The sequence below is a fragment of the Elgaria multicarinata genome, chromosome 1 (genome assembly GCF_023053635.1).
Source record: "Elgaria multicarinata webbii isolate HBS135686 ecotype San Diego chromosome 1, rElgMul1.1.pri, whole genome shotgun sequence".
NCBI classification, from domain to species: domain Eukaryota; kingdom Metazoa; phylum Chordata; class Lepidosauria; order Squamata; family Anguidae; genus Elgaria; species Elgaria multicarinata.
Window position 1 is genome coordinate 112,376,205 of NC_086171.1, and position 19,737 is coordinate 112,395,941.

The 19,737-nt window shown below is 39.7% G+C and overlaps 1 protein-coding gene across 1 annotated transcript in view; it reads left to right on the top strand.

Annotated features, from left to right (window-relative positions):
* Window positions 1–18,221, top strand: part of CDC73 (cell division cycle 73) — a 135,219-nt gene extending 116,998 nt beyond the window's left edge. Inside the window, exons 12-17 of the mRNA XM_063135010.1 lie at window positions 319–354; window positions 983–1,070; window positions 6,917–7,078; window positions 8,177–8,277; window positions 13,734–13,875; window positions 16,736–18,221. Of these exons, the coding sequence (XP_062991080.1) occupies window positions 319–354; window positions 983–1,070; window positions 6,917–7,078; window positions 8,177–8,277; window positions 13,734–13,875; window positions 16,736–16,772 (566 nt within the window). The 3' untranslated portion in view covers window positions 16,773–18,221. The remainder of the gene's footprint in view (window positions 1–318; window positions 355–982; window positions 1,071–6,916; window positions 7,079–8,176; window positions 8,278–13,733; window positions 13,876–16,735) is intronic.
* Window positions 18,222–19,737: the final 1,516 nt, after the last annotated feature.

Below are 19,737 nucleotides of genomic sequence, written 5' to 3' on the forward strand. Positions count from 1 at the left end.
TTGTAGTCCTTACAACAACCTTGTATGGTAAATCTATATTATTGTCTTCTTTTTGTAGTTTGTGGGCTAAGGCTGAGAGAATAGCTTGCTAAGGCCATTTAGTAATTTATTGATAGAAGCAAAATTCAAACGATGGACTCCCTGTTTTGTGATTTTGTCTTTTAGCCACTGCACCACACCAGTTAAAAGTGGATTGAAGATTTTTAAAAAATTCCATATGGGTTCATCATATAAACAGATCCTGGTTATATTTGCTTAATCTCATCCAGCATCAAAATGTATTTGAATAATTTTCTGGTGTCTTTCCCCCCCTCACAGTATCCCAAGCAAGACCACCTCCAAACCAGAAAAAAGGTGAGTTGCTCCTAACTTCATAGGTCCTTTTATAACCATAAACTTACATTTTACGTGTTGAATCCTGTGGAAGCAAAAGTTTAAAACTTGGCTTAACCAGCCCAAAGATTAATTCATTTCTTATTCCTGGGCATATAAGACTCAAGATGCGAAGGGTTGGAAGGAGTGAAGGTATTTCTGGCTGCAACTGTCAAAACCTCTGAATTGTGCATAATGTATTTCTTGCCACATATAATTCGCAAGAGGCTGTTGTAAGTTTGTAAAGCTGTGAAAATCCAGTACAGGGCCTCTTTTATTAAATGCAGTGCAACTTGTAACATGCACTGCCTGAATGTCAGCTGCCTCTGCTTCCTACCCAAAGCATGTATAAAAGTTCCATGTTCAAGTGGTTTATTCAGATTCAGACCCACGTCCAGATCTCCCACAGCTGCAGTTTCTCTCTCAATAAACACTGTTGTATCCTGATCGCATTGAGAATGATTATTCTCTGCCAATCCTAAGTGCGGATTTATAATTAGTTCTGCATTCTTTGATAATTTTTAACTGTAATGCAGGGGATAATGATGATGATAATTGCATTTTGTTAAAATAGTACCTGCTACTTGTTAAAAAAAAAATCTCTTTACAGGATCTCGAACACCTATAATCATTATTCCAGCAGCTACCACCTCTTTAATAACTATGCTTAATGCAAAAGATCTTCTGCAGGATCTGAAGTAAGTAGCTGACTAAAATATACTTCATAAAAACTGTCTTCAGATATATATATATAAAAGTTGCTGAATTGATTATTTATTCTAGAAACAGGGCATTCTGTTTTGTGACAACTGCGTTTTGATTTTGTAGATGAACAAATGAAATACCACTCTGCTTGTGTTCTATAAGAACCTCTTACATCTCAACCAAGCAAGTTTGCGAACATGAGAGATGCACTCAGTCCTGAACCAGATTATGGATTTACTTTTCTAAAACACTTATTTTGATTTGCTTCAGTTTTATGACCTTGCTCTATTCTTGAAAGTTCCGTGTGGAAAATGTTTCCCTAACCAGTTTTCCCAGACAATCTCTACCATACAGATAATTTAGACTGAGAGCATGTTGCCAAGATCTAACAAGAGCTATATACGGATTTTGCTTCTCCGAGCCATTCATGCTTATATGGTATTTATCCATATCTCTCCCATAACCTCCCCCTCTCTTAACTAAATGCTTTAGCTTTCCTTGAAAGGGAAGGGGATCTCTGTCACCTAGTAATTGCCATTTTCTGCACCTTTTCCATCAGTTATCCTTTTTGAGACGGAGCAGTAGAACTGTGTGATCGTCCATTAGCAATTTTTCTGGGGTGAAATTGTACCTTAAAATGAAAGCATATGGAAGTTCTATAGACAAGAGGCTCAACTATGCCAGGTGGATGCTGGCCACCATAAACCCATATCTTCCTTGAGTAGACATCTCTGAACTTGTTTCTCGCATTACTACTTTAAATTCTGATAACCTTGTGAGTGTATTCACTGACATGAAATGAACTTTACAATTATCTTTGAAAATCGTCTCGTTGCTGGGATCCCAGACTGACATTTCTGTCACAAACATGGTCTGGAACTCCAGCTGAAGAAAAGGGTAAAGGCTGAGATACAAGGGGAAAGCAGTCCTGTTTCTCATTATTTCTCTGGTGCAAAGCACTCCCTCCCAATACTACATTGCAGTGATAAAGCAACATCTGGGCAATTTGCTTCTTTTAAAATTTGTTTTAAGGGTTTTATTCTGTTTTTATTTTCATTTTCTCTTGTACACCGCTCCGAAATTTTTCAATGGGGAGCGGTATATAAATATTCTAAATAAATAAATAATAAATAAATAAATTGGTAGGTAATATGCAGTTCTGTTCTTAGAAGTAGAAATTGAATAAATTATATTTTGCTTTTGAGGCATTTTTTAAAGTATCTGTTATTGGAGTAAGAAAAAAAAATCTGTCCTAGACTTCAATAGGAGGAAAGTGAATGAATCAAACATTAGCAGGTTGTGTATTTGAAGTTCTGACCTTCTTCAAACAGGTGTTTTATGGGCCTCAGAAGGCTATACTAATTCTCTTCTTCTATTAGTACTATCCCTTTGACATCCCGCAGGTACAGTTTTTTGGCACTAAAGGTTGGTGACCTTGAGGAAAATGCTTTCTAGTAGGACAAATTAGGGTGCGGCACTACCATGACTGGAGTGATGTGGAGGCAATTTTAATTATTTTGCCTGAATGTGTTACACCTCAAAAACTAGAGTAGGGAAATTTCACTTTCTGTTTCATTTATTTTCTGGCTCCAACAACATCCCCTGTTCTCTGTTGCTTTTCTGTATTTTTTATTTCTGCTCTTTTGTGCACAGGGGTGGGTGGGTGGATTTCCCTATTTCTGTAATTTCACAAATCAGTTGGACAAGAATGAATTAAAAGAGAGAAGGAACAGGCAAATTATTCTCTAAATGCAGCAAATGTTCTGTGGGGGAACTAAGGCAGTTTCAGTAGCTGTCTTATCTGTTTTTTCATCTGAAAGAAGCTTTTGCATGAACTGTCGGCTATGGGGCTGTATAGAAATGAAATAAGTAATAATAATTGCAATTAGATATGTGATAGAATAAGAGCTGTGATCCGAGTTGTAATTATACTTTGACCCAGTTCAGATGTAATAGTCATCAACTCCTAAATGTGCTTAGGAAATCAGAAATGGGTTGTGAATTCATCTTTGGTTAGATTGAGCCAAGCTTTGCAAACCAGTTTCTAACCCTAGGCTTGGATTGAAGGAGCTGTGAGAATGGAAGGCATTTCCACTTACAAGGACTGGGTTCAGACTGCACGATAACCAACATTGGGTTAAATAAACTGCGGTGATTTATTTAAACCATCATGAGTTATCGTGTCATCTGTTGGTGTTTTTTAAATCTACGATCATGTATTTGGCTAAAATAATCCACTTTGATAACCCATAGTGTGCAGAAGGGGGTTATTTAAACCACTGTGAGTTATTGTGTTGTCTGGCAGTAGCCGTGGCGTATTTTGGTTGTCTACAGAGCTGTGCGGCAAGAGCAGTTCAGATCAGTTTCACTCTGCTCCTCCCTGGAGTTCTCTGTGTGATGGAAACGCTTACATGCTCTCTTTCAGCAGTGTCTATGCTGGTAAATGTGCAATTGAGAACACCTTAAATCATCTATGCCAGCAACGTCTATGGGGGAACTGCGCAATTGCACCACAGCGCTTTAGCAAATGAGCCAAAGGCTGCTGCAGCTTTCCAAAGTGTGCTACTGCCAGTGGGGGAAACACAAAGAATAAATGAAGAAAATATTGCAGGACGTCTCCCTACGAGAGGCATCTGCGTATGAGGTTTTGTCCTCGTCCTGCAAACTTCCAAAGCTTTATTTGTGCCATCGCCTTTTTTGTGCACCTGGTTTTTTTTGCTCCTTTGTGTGTAATCACGCAGGGTTCTGATGGTGCTTTGGGTGCTTCCCGATGAGTGGAGGCGGCATATGAAGTTTTGTCCCAGTCCTGCAAACTTCCAGCATTTTAGAGCCTCTCCCCCTTGTCGGGGTGATGCTGGAAGCACTGAATTAAGCCCCAGTATTTTACCCCACACCTCTCTCTCTCTCTCTCATTGGGATATTGTGGAAGGTTAAAACAGGCTGCTACAATGTTGTCAATGGGCGAATCAGTGTCACTGTTCAGGCGGGAGGACCGCAACAGGACAGAAGGCAGAGGTATGACTTAGATTACGCACATTAGCTTAATAAGCTGCACACACTACCTTATTTGTCTGATCGCGTGGGGAGAACAGTAGCTTGTTCTTAAAATCATCCATGCTTAAAGTGACATCCAAACCTGACCAAAAAAGTCACCATCTTCCTCCTTCTGGAGCCTCCCATATTGAAAACGGACTGCAGAGTCGTGAGGGGACATTCCAGAGCAGCTTTTAAGGTGCCAAAAGAATTCTAGAAAAGGTGAAGATCTTCCCACAGCAGGATCTTCAGATTCAAGCTGAGATTCAAACACTTTTTTTTTTTTTTGCTGCAGGCCTAACACTCCACAATGCTAGTAAAGGAAAGAGGGAGAAATTTGCACAGGATGGGCTATAAGCAAGGAGATTGGTGTTAGGAGTTGTGTAGCATTATGTTTGCACTGAGATTTTGACATTCTCCTTTGCAACCAGTCATCTTTAGTTCTTTTTCTCAGCTTTGTCTTCAGTGTATTTTATTTCAAAGTAATATGAGTTGCAGAATCAGCAATGCTGGAGTATCTTCATAAGCAGTAGCCAGAATGAGCCATGGATAAAAGAGACAAGATGGACTGTTTAAAATAATAATAATAATAATGCTACTGTCTTAAACCTAGATGTGTTACAAGTAGCAGAATTAATAAAGAAATGTCAAATAGTAGCAAAATTACTAGGATTTATTGACACAGAACCAATTTGATTGGGATTGGAAAGTACTATTTAGTGAATTGAGGATACAAAGGTAATGGCCATAACTGTCACTTTTAATAGAGAGAAATGTAATTTGCACATTTATTTCTGTGAGCCACCAGATGTAAATTGACTCATTTTGATTTCTTCATCTTGAAAAAGTACTAAAAAGTACTTGGCCCTGTGGGGAAGAAGAAGGACCGAGGGGACAGGAGCAGGCAGAAGTAACATCGGGGCCTGCTCCTGCTGGACTCTTTCCCCCCCCCCCCCCCAACAGGGCAAACTGCCATCTTGGCCCTGTGGGGAAGAAGAAGGACCGAGGGGACAGGAGCAGGCAGAAGTAACATCGGGGCCTGCTCCTGCTGGACTCTTCCCCCCCCCACAGGGCAAACTGCCATCTTGGCCCTGTGGGGAAGAAGAAGGACCGAGGGGACAGGAGCAGGCAGAAGTAACATCGGGGCCTGCTCCTGCTGGACTCTCTCTCTCTCTCTCTTTCTTTCTCTCTCCTCCCTCCCTCCCTCCTTGACTCCTTTTCCTTGTGTGTCATGTCTTTATTAGATTGTAAGCCTGAGGGCAGGGACTGTCTTTTTTGCTAAGTGTAAGCCGCTCCGAGAGCCTTTTTTGGCTGAGGAGCGGGGTATAAGTATGATAAATAAATAAATAAAATAAGTAAAAATAATATGGCAGATATTGAGTTCATAATTTCCTAATTTTAACATTGTCCAGGTTTCTCATCAAATACTCAGTTTTATGACATCACCAATGATAATCTCCCATAGGAATGAATGAATGAATGAATGAATACCTTTATTGAATAAGTCTTCTGACCATTTCAAAAAAATCACATAATCATTAAAAACAGACATTACTTAAAATTTATGATTTAAAATTTTAAAACAATATACAGTTCGTATATGATATATTATATATGACTAACAGTTAATAAGACCCCTCGTATATTACATTTGATAAAAACTCTGTGCCTTTAGTCAAACTGATTTTAATATTTCCTTAATACAAACAAGATGAGAGTGTGACTATTATCAGTGCATTCCACTTTCTGCATCGTTTATAAGTGGGTGGTGGAAGGAATTGTGATCACTAGCATAGAAAGGAAGTCATTGGCTGGTAATTGTACTACTATTGACCATTCCCAAGAAGAAGTAGTTTATTTCTTTCAAAAGCAAGGAAATTCAATAAATACATTGTTTAAGTATGGTGTTTGTATTCAATCATTTACATTGTTAAGGTGTGAAATATATGTTTTGGGATTTGGCAATGGCCAATCTTACCATTTCTGTTTCAGTATACTTGTATGATCCTAATGACTAACTGTCATGGATGTATTTCTTCGTCAATAAAACCCCGCTCTTTAGATTTCTCTAATCCAGATTTTTTCTTGCTCAGGACTTCTATCTTCCTTGCCATTGTAAACAACTGTAATCTATCTTCTCCTTAGTCTGAAATTCAAACTCGAAACAAATTTCACATGCCACAACATGTCCAAGTAGTGGGAGGCAGTTATCACTTGGTGCATTGATACTGCTTTGGCAGCTATGGACAATATTGAATTTGAATATATCTAAATTTATTAATGCATATCCATTAGCAGAGTCTGATTTATTCCCTTCTGGGAGACAAACAGCAATTAACTCCTCGTAAGAGCATGCTGCCAAAATGAATCCTCGAATTAAGTTTCTAGACATGCTAGTTTTGCATGACTATCAAGTTTTCCTTATCTCCAATAAAAGCTGAACCTTAAGTTTTTGTGGGCCTGAGCCCACTTGCATCTCCTATGAAAGCTTATGCCATGATAAATTTGCTGGTCTTTAAGTTGCCATAGGTCCCTTCGTTGCTTGTGCTGCTAACTATCTGGAATGCATTTGTAGTAACACCATTTCTGGTGTAAATATCCATTTCAGTGACATACTTGCCTTCTTTTGTAGGAGTCTAGGGATTTTCTGAAATGGTTTTGAACAATTGACATTTATTGTCCAATGCTTCACTGTAATCCTGTCCAATTTCTGATTAAATGCTAAACTACATAATGCTTATTTTGTAGTTTGACTGTACAAAATTAGTACCAGTCTATTAATTCTCTTGCCATCTATATCTTTAAGGTTTGTGCCATCAGATGAGAAGAAAAAGCAAGGCTGTCAGCGTGAAAATGAAACTTTAATACAGAGAAGGAAAGACCAGATGCAGCCTGGTGGAACTACAGTCAGTGTTACAGTACCGTATCGTGTGGTTGATCAGCCTCTAAAACTTATGCCTCAAGATTGGTAAGAGAGCGTGTTTTGTGCTATTTAAATTTCCCTTACTCAACCAGAAAGTGAAATCAACGTAGCTACATAAAATGCATTAGATATAATTCTGAAACCCTTGAATAGAATAATATACTATGACTTTGAACTGATTTAAGCACAACTCAAATTCAGCCTAATCTGTCCATGGCCAACATAAGTGTTGTGGCATTTGTGTGGTTTATGTATAAAACTGTTTACCATCAGGGCCAATGCCACCAGTCATCAAGCTGAATATCTCCACTGCTGACAACAGTCCCAGAACGAAGCCAACTACTGTCCTTTTGCTTTTATAAGTGAAAATCTCACTCTAGCGTTATACCTCTTCACTGGATATATGAATAACTTTAACATGCTTGTATCAAATGGGGTGTGACAATTTGATGTCATGTAAGGACTCCTTTATTATGAATGTCTAGTACTCCTGAACAAAACACGGGTTATAGTGCTCTGGGACTATAAAAACTACAATGGCCGGACATTTATAAAAAAGGTGCCGAATGTATAATAGTGGACGACTTCTCATCTAATTGGCAGGAAGGAAGTTGGTTTCCTTTCCCCAAAGTGCAAAACAAATTTAGCAACAACCATGGGAAAGGTAGATTCCCATGACCATTTTTCCCCACCCCAAAATGACTTCTTTCCCACTTAGCTTATGATTGTTTATTTCTTTATAAGATTTTTATATCACCATTCAAGTTGTTGCCATCTCAAGGCAGTTTACCAAGTAAATCATTTACTGACCTTGTGAATGTTTCACCATGGATTGAGGTTTCAGGTACACTACATGTTCTTGAATATTTTGGTCGTTGTAGAAGATTTCCAGACAGTGGTTCAATATCTAATCATGTTAGGTCTATAACAAAACAGAGATACACATGGATATTCACAGGCAATTAATGTAATCTTATGCTGTGGAGAAAACTGTTGAATTATGAAAAAATCCTTAGCAGGAGCTAAGATGTATTTTTAGGGGAAGCGTTTACCTCTTATTCTCATTGTAATATAAATGACTGAAGTAGAAGAGATTCGATCCTTCTCTCCCTTTTATTTATTTTTATTTTTTTATTTTTTTAGGGACCGTGTTGTGGCTGTATTTGTGCAGGGCCCTGCTTGGCAGTTCAAGGGCTGGCCATGGTTGCTACCTGACGGATCACCCGTTGATATTTTTGCAAAAAGTGAGCTTTTTACTTTGTGCTAATTACTAGTATTACTAGAATTGAAACCTCACACAGGATCAGGCTGAGGATTGGGAAGAGGATGAAAACGCAGGGAAACTAAGGGACAGGGAATCAAAAGGCAGGATTGAAGTAAGGATATAGGCAATGGAAGGAGAAAGAGGAAAATGTATGAAGGGCTTAAGGAAAAAATACAGGAAATTGAGGCGAGAAGGAATGTTATGTTTATACCCAACATTTTGGCCAAGATTTACTCCTAATGAGTGATGGGAATTTGAAGATACTTCGCAGCACTTAAGTTCAGGAGAGGTTGTATGTAATGGATAGGAGGGAGACGAAACACCTTACACCAAAAAGGTGGGATGGCTCTAAACCTTGGACATTTGCAGGATCGGGACAAAACTTCATACACCGCTTCCCCCTAGTAGGAGGGCACCCAATGCATCACCAAAATCCTATGCAATTACAAGGACATGCGAGTAAAAACACCTTTGCACCAAAAAGTGGTTGGTGGCTCTGAACCCTTGGATGTTTGCAGGAATGGGACAAAATTTCACACGCAGGTTCATATCTTGGGGAGGCATCTGAGGCAGAACTAAAACTCTGCTTGGCCATGCCTTTTTGTGGGAAACATGGGTGTTTGACACTTTGGAAGTTTGCAGAGTGCACCGCCAAGGGATGGGTGAGGGCAGAGAGCGCAATCAGTTGCTAGGCAGATCTCAGAAACAGAAATCTGACCTTGCCAACCCTAAATGGGTAACAGGCCAAAAAACAGTATGTGAAGACTGAATTTCACATACTGATTTGAATTAACCAGGCAATTTTGGGGCTCCATACTTTTAGTATTCTTGAATTGTTTACCTTGGAAGTTCTGTAGTACAGTAAGAGTAGCACCTCCATGTCCTGTTAACAGGTATTACTTTCTCTGCAGCTTCCATCAGAAACCTGCTCCTTAGTTCTGCATGTACATGGAGGGCTTCTGACCTCCTTTCCTATTTGTGACTTCATACAAAACAATGCTTCTCCAACAGAATACATTAGACCATTCCTATGCCAATCACACTACATCTGAGGAACTGTGTGGATTTATCCTGTAACTGTGTACATGGACAACTGAAACATCAGGATCTTACTAATAAGTATCCAAGACTCCATTTTCATCCACATTAAGTTGGAGAAGGAGTTTTAGTTTTAACTAGAAATAAATGCTTCAGCCATAACACACCGGCTGTGTTGTCATGTAGCCAAACATCCTGACTTAAATAAGCCAGAACGTGCACGAGCAGTATGTGGATGCTACTGCTGCTTTATAGGAATTCAACAGCAACTCAATTCTAACACATGAATTCTAACTGTTTTAGCAGTTTAGGCCCAGTTCAGGCTTATCACTACCCCTATTCAGGTGTTCTTCATCTGAGAATACTAAACACACGAGGAGAGGGAGCCTGCTAGCCCTGCACCCCTCCCTGTGTGTTTCAGTTGCCCTCTATTCATGAAGGGTGACTTTCTGAAGAGGAGAGCTTCCTGTATCCATGGAGGGCCCCCACATAATTTTAAACTCTGTTTTTCCAGCATTCTGGTCACAGGGAGAACTTCCACGGATACAGGAGGCTCTCTTCTTCAGAAAGTTGCCGTCCACAAGTAGATGGTGACGGAAACACATGAAGAGGGGTTGGGGCTAGAGTGCTCCCTCTCCTTGTGTGGATCAAAATGCAACCTAGTATATTTGTAGTTAATTGTAATTTGTGATACCAAATGGGATAGTAGGCTGGAGAGAACTTGCATGCACCTGGTGAAGTGCAGAGGAGGATGCATGGGATTCCTAACTCTTGTTCAATATTCAATGTGAACTGGGGCTAAAATTCTAACAGCTGCTAAGTAGTAGTCAAATTATTTTGCTGTGTTTTTAGGATTGTAGAATAAACAGCCCTGTTTATATCAGAAAGACTCAGGCTAAAATCTTAGGACTTGGGAGTGGGGGGCTTATACAATCTGTATTAAAGAAATGATAGCAATGGCTTGAACACTGTAGAAAGTTAATACTTGAAGGAAACAAAATGGATCACATTTCTCCTTCAGCCTCATTTATACTACTGACCTACCTTACAGGATGGTTATAGAGTTACAGCAATTACTATATAAATTCTAAATATTAACTATCCCAAAATATGAAAAAGGGAGCTCATTAAGTAGGGAAGTAAAATAATATAGTAATTTGTTAAAAAAAAGTTGTACAGAAATCATATTAGTACTCTTTTATGCTTCTTTCATTGTTTGTTTTAAATTAAGTAAAGTTCCAGAAAAAAAATGTATGAGCAAAAGTAATGTTTGACGGATGATGCTATGGATACTGTCCCTTGAGAAATCCTTATGTTAGATGCTGAAGGAAGTATGTGGCCCCTGACCTTCAGACATTCACAGAAGCCAAACAGGCAAACTGGCTTTCTTCCATGATGAAGAGTAACAAAGATTTAAGCTGGTTATTGTAGATTGAAATTTTAAAAAAGAAAGAAAGCCGATTGCAGTAAAATCTAAGAAAAAGTCTAAATGTATTATGCAAATCCTGGATTAGACTCCATCTAGAGCACATCAGTCTATCTCCCAGTGTCTCACAATATCACTTTATCCTGGCTAAAGTCCTATAAAATGTCACTTCAACAAAGCTTAAAATAGTACTCTCTTTATCCTATGTTTTTCAATCTACAGCTCTTGATTTCTTGTAAAATAATTTGTTTATTTGTGGACCGTATAACAATTGCTTCTGTAGAGAATAATTTCTTTCATCCCTTCATTTCAGAGAAGTCTGTAAGGAAGTAGACATTTTGAATGGAAAGTTTTGTTTTTTGGCATTTTAACCAACATGAATATTTTATCTGAATGCCATTTTAAAGGTGTACTTGCAATCGCATGTTAATGCAAGTCTATTGAACTTGAAGGTCACTTTAGGTGGATTGATTCTTGTTCAATACTTCTTGCTCCTAACTCAAAGGATCTGTTTGACATTCATAGATTTCTTTGTAAATGCATATATCCTTGATAGATATACTTTTGCTTTCTTTAAAAGGAAAACTTGGTATAGCATAGTATGAGATAAATATTTTTATTATAAATGCTAGAGATGTCCTTGATACATAAAACTAGTGTGCTTAACAGAGAGAATTCTTGTTGCTACCAAAGAAGTTTCAAATCGAAGAAATTCCAACTTTTGGCAACTTTATTGTACCAGCTGCCGGCCTTATGCTTTTTAATTCTTATTGGCACTGTGTGTAAACTGTTGTTTGTGTTCTTTTTTATTATTATTGGATGTCTTTTTATTTGAGTTTTTATGTTTTATTTATATGCCAGACCTTGAGTGCTGTTTTTTATGGGAAGGCAGGATATAAATTTAATAAATAAACAAACAAAAATGGAAGTAATTTAATAAAGTTTCCCATGGTTTGCCACGGTGATTTTTAAGATTCCATTCATAGGTAATTTGCTGTGGTGGAGGTGCCACATAACAGTCTCTCCTGTGTGATCTGGACTCATGGCACAGAGGTAATGCATGCAAGTGTTACTCATGTGGGGTTCTTGTTTGGTGTTGCTGTATCCCACGCCAGTGCGGCTCCTCCATTGGTAGCATGGAAGCATGAGGAACTGCCAGCAAATGGGCACAGCACTGGTATATGTTACTACTGCAATATGGATCCCAACCACACACAGGAGAGAAGGTTTATGGCAGCAGCCACATATTGGCAGGAAATGTATGAATTTAGGGTCTACCTCCCTAAAGTTAGGAAACTGCCTTTCTTGAGATCACATCTTCACCGGACATACTTAACACAAGACTTTGATTTTAAAAGTGGAGCTGGGTGAGCTGAAACAGCCTCTTTGGGAACACAGCATGACGAAGCTGCCCTGATCCAGGATAATTGTACCATTCACCTTGCTGTAAATCTGTCTAAGGGGCCACTGAGTACACCAGTGCTGTGTTTTTCATTTCTGTAACTTACTTGACCTCCACAGCGCTCATGAAGCTAATGCATTTAGCCTGAGCAAAAATTGTACGTCTTTACAACAAAATCAAGGTAAAACAGAGTCACGTAGAAGGTAAAATAAACTTTGCTTTAGTGTTTCCAATTAGTTGTGTTCAGGGCTATTGTGGGAGTGCACACATTCTATCAGAGTACTCCGAAATGTTGTAACGATATGTTTTCGCAAAAGTTGTAATTGGCTGGCAACAAGGGTTAGGAATCTATGCTGCCCTGAACTCCTTAGAGGAAGGCAATATAAAGAATTAGGGCTATGATGTTCAATTAATCTAACCGATGAATCAGTTAATTAAAGACATAATTGACTAAAAGCATCCCCTCAATCAGCTAGCAGGCTTATATAATTTCTCATACAAGTACTTTAAGAAGTGCAGATGGCAAGCACCTTTGTAAAGGAGACAATCCCCCTTTTGTGTCCCAGAGATGGACGCGCCTATTCTAAGAGGGTAACCACTAAGACATACACATTTAAAAACAAAAGAAGTATGCCTCCTCCTTCAGAAATTCTGTTTATACCCATATGCAACTGTATGGAAATTTCCTTGATATATTTATAGATTAAAGCTCATACGCTTAACCAATTAAAATTTCTTTATTCGGGTTGCAGCCCTAATAGAAATATAACAAATTTAAGCTTGTTATAACAGCAGCCCCATAGACTAAGGACAGATACCAGAATATTTGTCTCAAAACCCCAGACGTAAGGATTAGACCTAGGGCTTGTTCTCAATAGGCTAGCAACCACACAGTTTCCATATGCTCAGGGTGGCATACATGGTACCCTGATTTTTATCTTCTCCACAGTGCTGTGCGGATGATTAGTGACCTGTCCAAGAGATTACCCCCTGAAATCAATATATGAGTGAGGGGTTTGAATCTAGGTCTCCCCAGTCCACATCTAACCAGTGATGGGCAACATGTGGCCCTCCAGATATTTCGGCCTACACCTCCCATCTTTCTTCATCATTGGCTGTGTTGGATAGCAGGGCTGATGAGCGTTGTAAGACAAAAGATCTGGAGGACCCCCAGTTGCCCATTCCTGCACTAAAACCTGCTGGATTTGGAGCAGTGGGAGTGTGTGGGACCACCAACAGGCTCACAGTTCAGCTAATGCGAAGAATTAGTACCGTCATGTTGGTGTAAAAGAGGCTGTCTTCATTTCCACATTGATGAAGAACGAGACAGCCTCAACTATCACATGGATTGGGAGGGCCAGAGGCTCACCACGTTTCACACAAATGGAGCTTTCATGCAGGCCTGCCTGCCCAGTGATAACCCTTCATGCTTATAAGGCATCTGCTTGAGAGTCACCATGTGTAAACTGGCCCTTTGCCTTAACTTTTAATCCTGAACCACAATTGTCCAAAATGTGTTTGGATTTTAGGAGTGATTAATTTCCATGTCATCTCTCCCCATCTTATATAGTTAAAGCTTTCCATCTTAAATACGATGAAGTTCGTCTAGATCCAAATGTTCAGAAATGGGATGTAACCTTGTTAGAGCTCAGCTATCATAAACGGCACTTGGACAGACCTGTGTTCCTGCGTTTCTGGGAAACATTGGACAGGTAAATATCAATCAATCTGGAGAACTTATATTTCTATATAAAGGTCTTAGAGCCACCTATCAAATCTTGCAAGCAAACTGTTCAGCTTTAAGATTCAGAAAATAACTTGGTTTTGACGACATGTTAGTCAGCAGTGGACTGTTTAAGCGACCGTTGCTTAAATAGTCCCCCGTTGACTAATGTGTCGTCTGTCAGGAGGGGGAGACCAATGGAGAAAACCAACGGTTTGCAGAGTTGATTATTTGCACAACTGCTGAGTATCGTGTCATGTGGCAGGAGGCTCCGTGGATTATTTCCCATGCTTACAGAGTCATGAGACAAGAGCAGCAGAAACCCCCTGCCACTCTTGCCCAGCAGGGCTCTACTGTCACGTGAAATGATCCTGTCCTGGGAAGCGCTTGGACAGCTGCCAATCATCCCGTCCTTTGGTGGGGCAGCACAATCGGGGGCTACCTGCGCGCTTCCTGGGACGGGTACATGCTGCAGCGCCCCACGTGTTCCCAGGGACATGTACGTCCCGTCCTCCTGCCCGGCAATCCATCTGGACATCGGCTCGAGGTGATAGAAGAAGCTCCTTCCATCCCCGTGAGCCTATTTCCAAATGGATCGCAGGGCAGGGGGCGATGGATGCCTCCCACGGCTTGATGCCCCAATAAGGTAAGTGGGAACCAGCACTGCCATCCTGTGGAGAGGGCATAGGGGTGGGGTGGGGGAAGAGATGAATAGTCAACTGAGTGTGGATACTGCACTCCATGCATAACTACTTCCATGTCGCCCAAGTGTGACACACAAATAGTCATCCGTGGAGTGGACTATTCACACTCAGTTGACCAAAGTGTTGTCCGAATGCGGCCAATACCTTGTATTCAAAATATTATGGGTTGTTTAGCTTTTAAAAAAGTGTTCAACTACATAATCCAGCCTGTTTCATTGGTACAAACTACATCATCATAAGTTATATGCAAAAGCCTCCATACCAATTGGAGGATCTTGCTCTACCCCCCACCTCCCAACCTTTATTAATGCTGATGCAAAGGCTGTAGATAGCAGAGCAAACGTAAACTTGTACTGGATGCATTGGCTTGTACTGTGTAAAGGTAGACACATTGTACATTGGCTTATACCTGTGGTGTAAAGGTAGACACAGTTACCACACCTGCATGCTGTAACAAATGCCTTGCCTTGCACTATATTGATCCATTTTAGAAGGTAGTAGATCTGGCATAGTGTGTTCCTTCTCCCTCTCTCCAGCCCCCATATGCCAGATCCAAACCGAACGGTAACCTACATAAAGGTCTAGAGCAGGGGTCCCCAACCTTTTTTGACATATGGGCACATCTCAGAATTTGAGAAACTGCTGTGGGCACCACCACAAGATGTGGCTAGTCATGGAAGATGTGATTTGTCACATAATGGCTAGTCAAATTTTTATTTATTTATTTATTTATTGCATTTTTATACTGCTCAATAGCCAAAGCTCTCTGGGCGGTTCACAGAAATTAAAACCAAAAGACAAGGAATTCACCCAACAAACTGAATACAAGCAGAGGAAGGGTCTGAACTCCAATCTTCACATTTGACCCAAGAAAATGCAAAATAATAATAATACCCATTTATGGTTATAACCCTATGCGTGCTTAGATGGAGCTCAGTAGAAATTACTTCTGAATATGGTTTTATACCCCCACCCCACACACATACCTTTCGCAGGAAAGGAAAATGCCTCCAACTCAAAAAGGAAAGAAAAATGGCCCCTACCTTGACATCAGGGGGTATGACTACGCACCCTAACGCCCAAGTGCTCCTCCAGCTGGCACTTCAGCTGGGAATCCAGCTTTAATGCCTGTGGGTTTTTCTTGGCCAGGGAAGGACCACAAACAGTGAAGTCATCTCAGGTTAGGTGACAGGTGGAGAATCCAACCACCACCTCAACTGGGGTGGCTTCGCCTGCCCTGTGCAATTCCTCTATCAGGGAGGATGTAGCACAGGCAAACACCAGCTGACACCAGAGGAGTGAAGGGAATGGAGGGAGCTCAGCTTCGCTTTGTCTCAGCTAGGGAAATGCCAAGATGGAGCTCAGCTTTGGTTTGCATGTGCTTTGCCTGACTAGGGAAATCATGTGCACACTGAAGCTTCCCAAACCTAAGTCCCCCCCTCCCCCCCCCCACACACGAAGGGCAGGCTCGCCCAGGTACCAGCTAGGTCAGGCAGCTCATTTGCACACTGTCCCTACAGAGATAGTACACAGCTCGTGAAGGATCAGTCGGCCAGAGCACAGATTCCTCTTCCATGGAGGGGCAGGGCCTGGGAAAGAACCTCCACAGGCCAGATTCTGACCCCCCAACATGTTCAGTAAGATGGGTGGTCGTGACTGGAGACCGCCTTTTCCATTGTCGTATATTCTTTATGGAACTCCTTTCTTCAAGAAGTTTGTCTGACAGCATCTGTTTTTTTTTAAAAAAAAAAACGTCCAGGCTTTTTAGTTTTGTATTCATTTTATGCAGTGTTTTTAACTGCCTGATAAAGTTCCTTGATTGATTTCCTTGTATTTTGTTTAATTTATAAGTCATGTGGCTGAAGAGCTGCTAATAAATTTTCAGTAAGTAAATACTACTATTTTATTTTTAAATAAATAAATACTAAATAAACAAGTACCACTTCAGGTCATGTTATCTGCCCTCTTCTGAGTTAAACGTGATCTCTATTTTCATACTGAGACTCAGGCTAGTAAATACTACTTCGGTTGGCTGAGTTGGGCATGTTGGATTGTTTATGTTACTTTTGTCCATGTGAGGATGCAGACCTGAATTTTCACACTTATTCAGCTACTACAGTATATTTCCTCCCTTTTACATTGCAGGTACATGGTGAAGCACAAATCCCACTTGAGATTCTGAATTCTTTACTGCCATTTTGTGTTCTCAAACCTTGGATTAAGGACTCTGGAATCAACTCTTGTCTACAGAGGAGAATTCTCCCTGTTGATGTTGGTCAAGAACATTATACAGATAAAGAAGGGAGTCATGGTTCAATCTTTTATAAGACCTTGTTGGATAACCGTGTTGGAATGACAGGCCCGAAAACCAGTCATCATTACAGCAAAGGATTTTGCTCAAAACTATTTTTTAATAACATAAGCCTTCTAGCCTGCAGTTCAAATTGTATATTTTGATAGCAGCCATTTCTTCCCCGTTTTGTTAAATTAGCAACATTTTTACAATAACTTTTTTGTTCTTCAATAGAATATAGGTTGATTTTCACAGAAGGTTATGAACTTGTGTGTGTATGTATATATAGATATATAGATAGTTGTTCTAATCCACTTCGATTCTGAGCATAGTTCTTGGTTCTTTGCTTTATTGTTTCACTTGTGGAAAACATTTTGTTTTGATTGGTATTATCTTCTAGTCTACAGAACTCTAGGAACTGAGCAAAGTGAAGACCGCTTTAGATTAATCAAATTGTCAACCTGTATATGTACTGTATATTCATTCAGTCTTTGGAAAAGGGATGAGAAAAATCCAATATTGCTTCTTTTGTTATGATGATAGTTTACCAAAACTGTAAAAAGAATCATTATGAATACATTTGAATTATAACATTCTCCATTCAAAATCTTTAATTTAAAATTGTGTGTGCATTTGACCCCATACTGAAATGTATATGAAGCTGTGTATACACAAGAACATCCGAGTTTGGGGGCATCTGGGATTTTCAAAAGTTGGGATTGCAAGAATGGAATCATAGAATCAGTTCTTCTAATCCCAATAGGTGCAGATCATATTTTTTCCTTGACTGCATTCTTACGTTATCTTGGCAGCATGGGAACCAACGCCAACCACATGGCCCATTCTGCAGTGTCCTCCCTGCCCCCTGGTCCCCATTAATCCCATTTTCCATGTTTAGCCCTGGCATAGGGCTTCTCGTTATCCTGGTGATGTGGGAAGGAGTAGCATCCCGCACTGCCAAAGTAACATAGGAAGCCAGTCTCAGTGGCATAGGAAACCCAAACTCACTCAAGTTACAATTATGACTGGTGCTTAGGCCAGTCTTTCAGCATTCCCACAATATATAAACTTTTCAGTAACCAAAGAACATGTTTGCTTGTTGGGGAATGAGTAAAAGAGAGGCAGGAAAAAGTTAGTATTTCTGTGAGTTTGTATTTTATAATATTGTTGCTGAATGCTGCATACTAGTGGGTAATCAAAATGATCCTAAACATCATTTTCATATGGATTTTTTGAGATGATGAAACTACTATTTCTGTTTTTCAAGCCCAGAACCATGTTTTTATCCTGAGCATCTGAGGTCTTATAGAAGTAAAATATTCTACATATTCTTCCTTAGTTTTGCTTTTATTCATTTTCTAACTGGTTTGTTGTGGAAACACTTCCTATTGAAATGTGAAAGCTTTTCTTACTATCACTCACTTAAGATGCGTTTGAGGTCTAAATGACTTTCAGGATACTCAGAATACTTTTCATATTTATTTCTGATATACAGACACTGTGATTTCTACTTTGTTGTGGTTAGAGTAAGAATCAATTTTTCAGCCTTTCTGTGCTTTTTTTTTTTTTTAGTGTTGTTAAGAATTCACTATGGTAGTATTTTTTGAAAGAATATCACAATAGAACTAGATAGATGAACTAAATCAAAAATGGAATGTGTTTTTTAAAATAAAAAGGGGTTTCAGAAATCTCTCTTAACACTGACTCTTCCAGAACTTTTATTTAGCACTAAGAAGAACCAGAGCTGCTCTTATTCTTAAATGGTGAAATACAGTTCAAACAGTTGTTTGTACACAATGAACGTTAGAGTCATAGAAAATGAGCACTACAAATGGAAGGTTTTAAAATTTTATAGTACTGTAATTGATAACAATATCACATTTCTGTAACACAAATTACTCTGAATAGAAATGTAAATTTTTGAGGATTATAGCTCTTTTTCAGAGCTCCTTGGGAACTCTAGTGCATGTACAAGTTGTGCACACATGGGCTTCTTAGTTTATTTCAGTTCCATAGAACTTCTGGAGGCTTTGGTCGAAATGAATGGGGCAGGTCTTCCAAGCACAGGCTGCTGGTTAGACTTATTTGGCTCCCTGTTCCAAATGTGCAAGTTAACATAATTCATTGCTGTAGGATGGAGTGATGGCTGTTAGCCTAGATGGCGTCTTAAAAGGATTAGATAAATTCATTGAAGAGAGGTCTGTCAAAGGCTGTTATAGCTAAATGGAACCTCCATGCTTGAGATCTGTTATGTCTCTGAATACCAGGTGCTATTGCCTTTCTATAGACTTCCCAGATGTATCTGGCTCACCACTGTTAGAAACAGAATGCTGATGTCGACGGGCCTTTTGTCTAATCCAGTAGGTTCTTACGTTAGTATGGCAAATGGAGCTCTGCAAATCTGCCATGCGGTGCACTTTCTCCTGCCATAGTTTGCAGTTCAGAAAGCCTGCTTGCAAAGTGATTTGTTAATCAGCCTTCAATTACGAATCATCAAGTTGTTGTTTTTTTTTTTTTTGCCATGTCATTTCAGTGGGTGACAGAAGGATCATGGTTTCCCTTGTAACATGTGCTACATCTTGTTAGTCTAATTTCTTTGAGCTTATTCAGATCAGAGTGCTGCGGAATCAATAAGCATGCTTCGGAAAGTATAAGTGGTTTTCATTATTGGTCCCCATTGCTTTAGTTTTCACCTGCTATTTATGTTTTTCTGAAAATGAGTAGGGGCGTTCACCCCCTCCTGAAGCAAATTTTGAGTCTAGTTTGCATATAGGCAACCACCTGTGTAAATGATTGTTTGTAATATAACTGTGTTGTCACAGCCATTAGAAGCGATCTCAAGTGGCTACCAGAT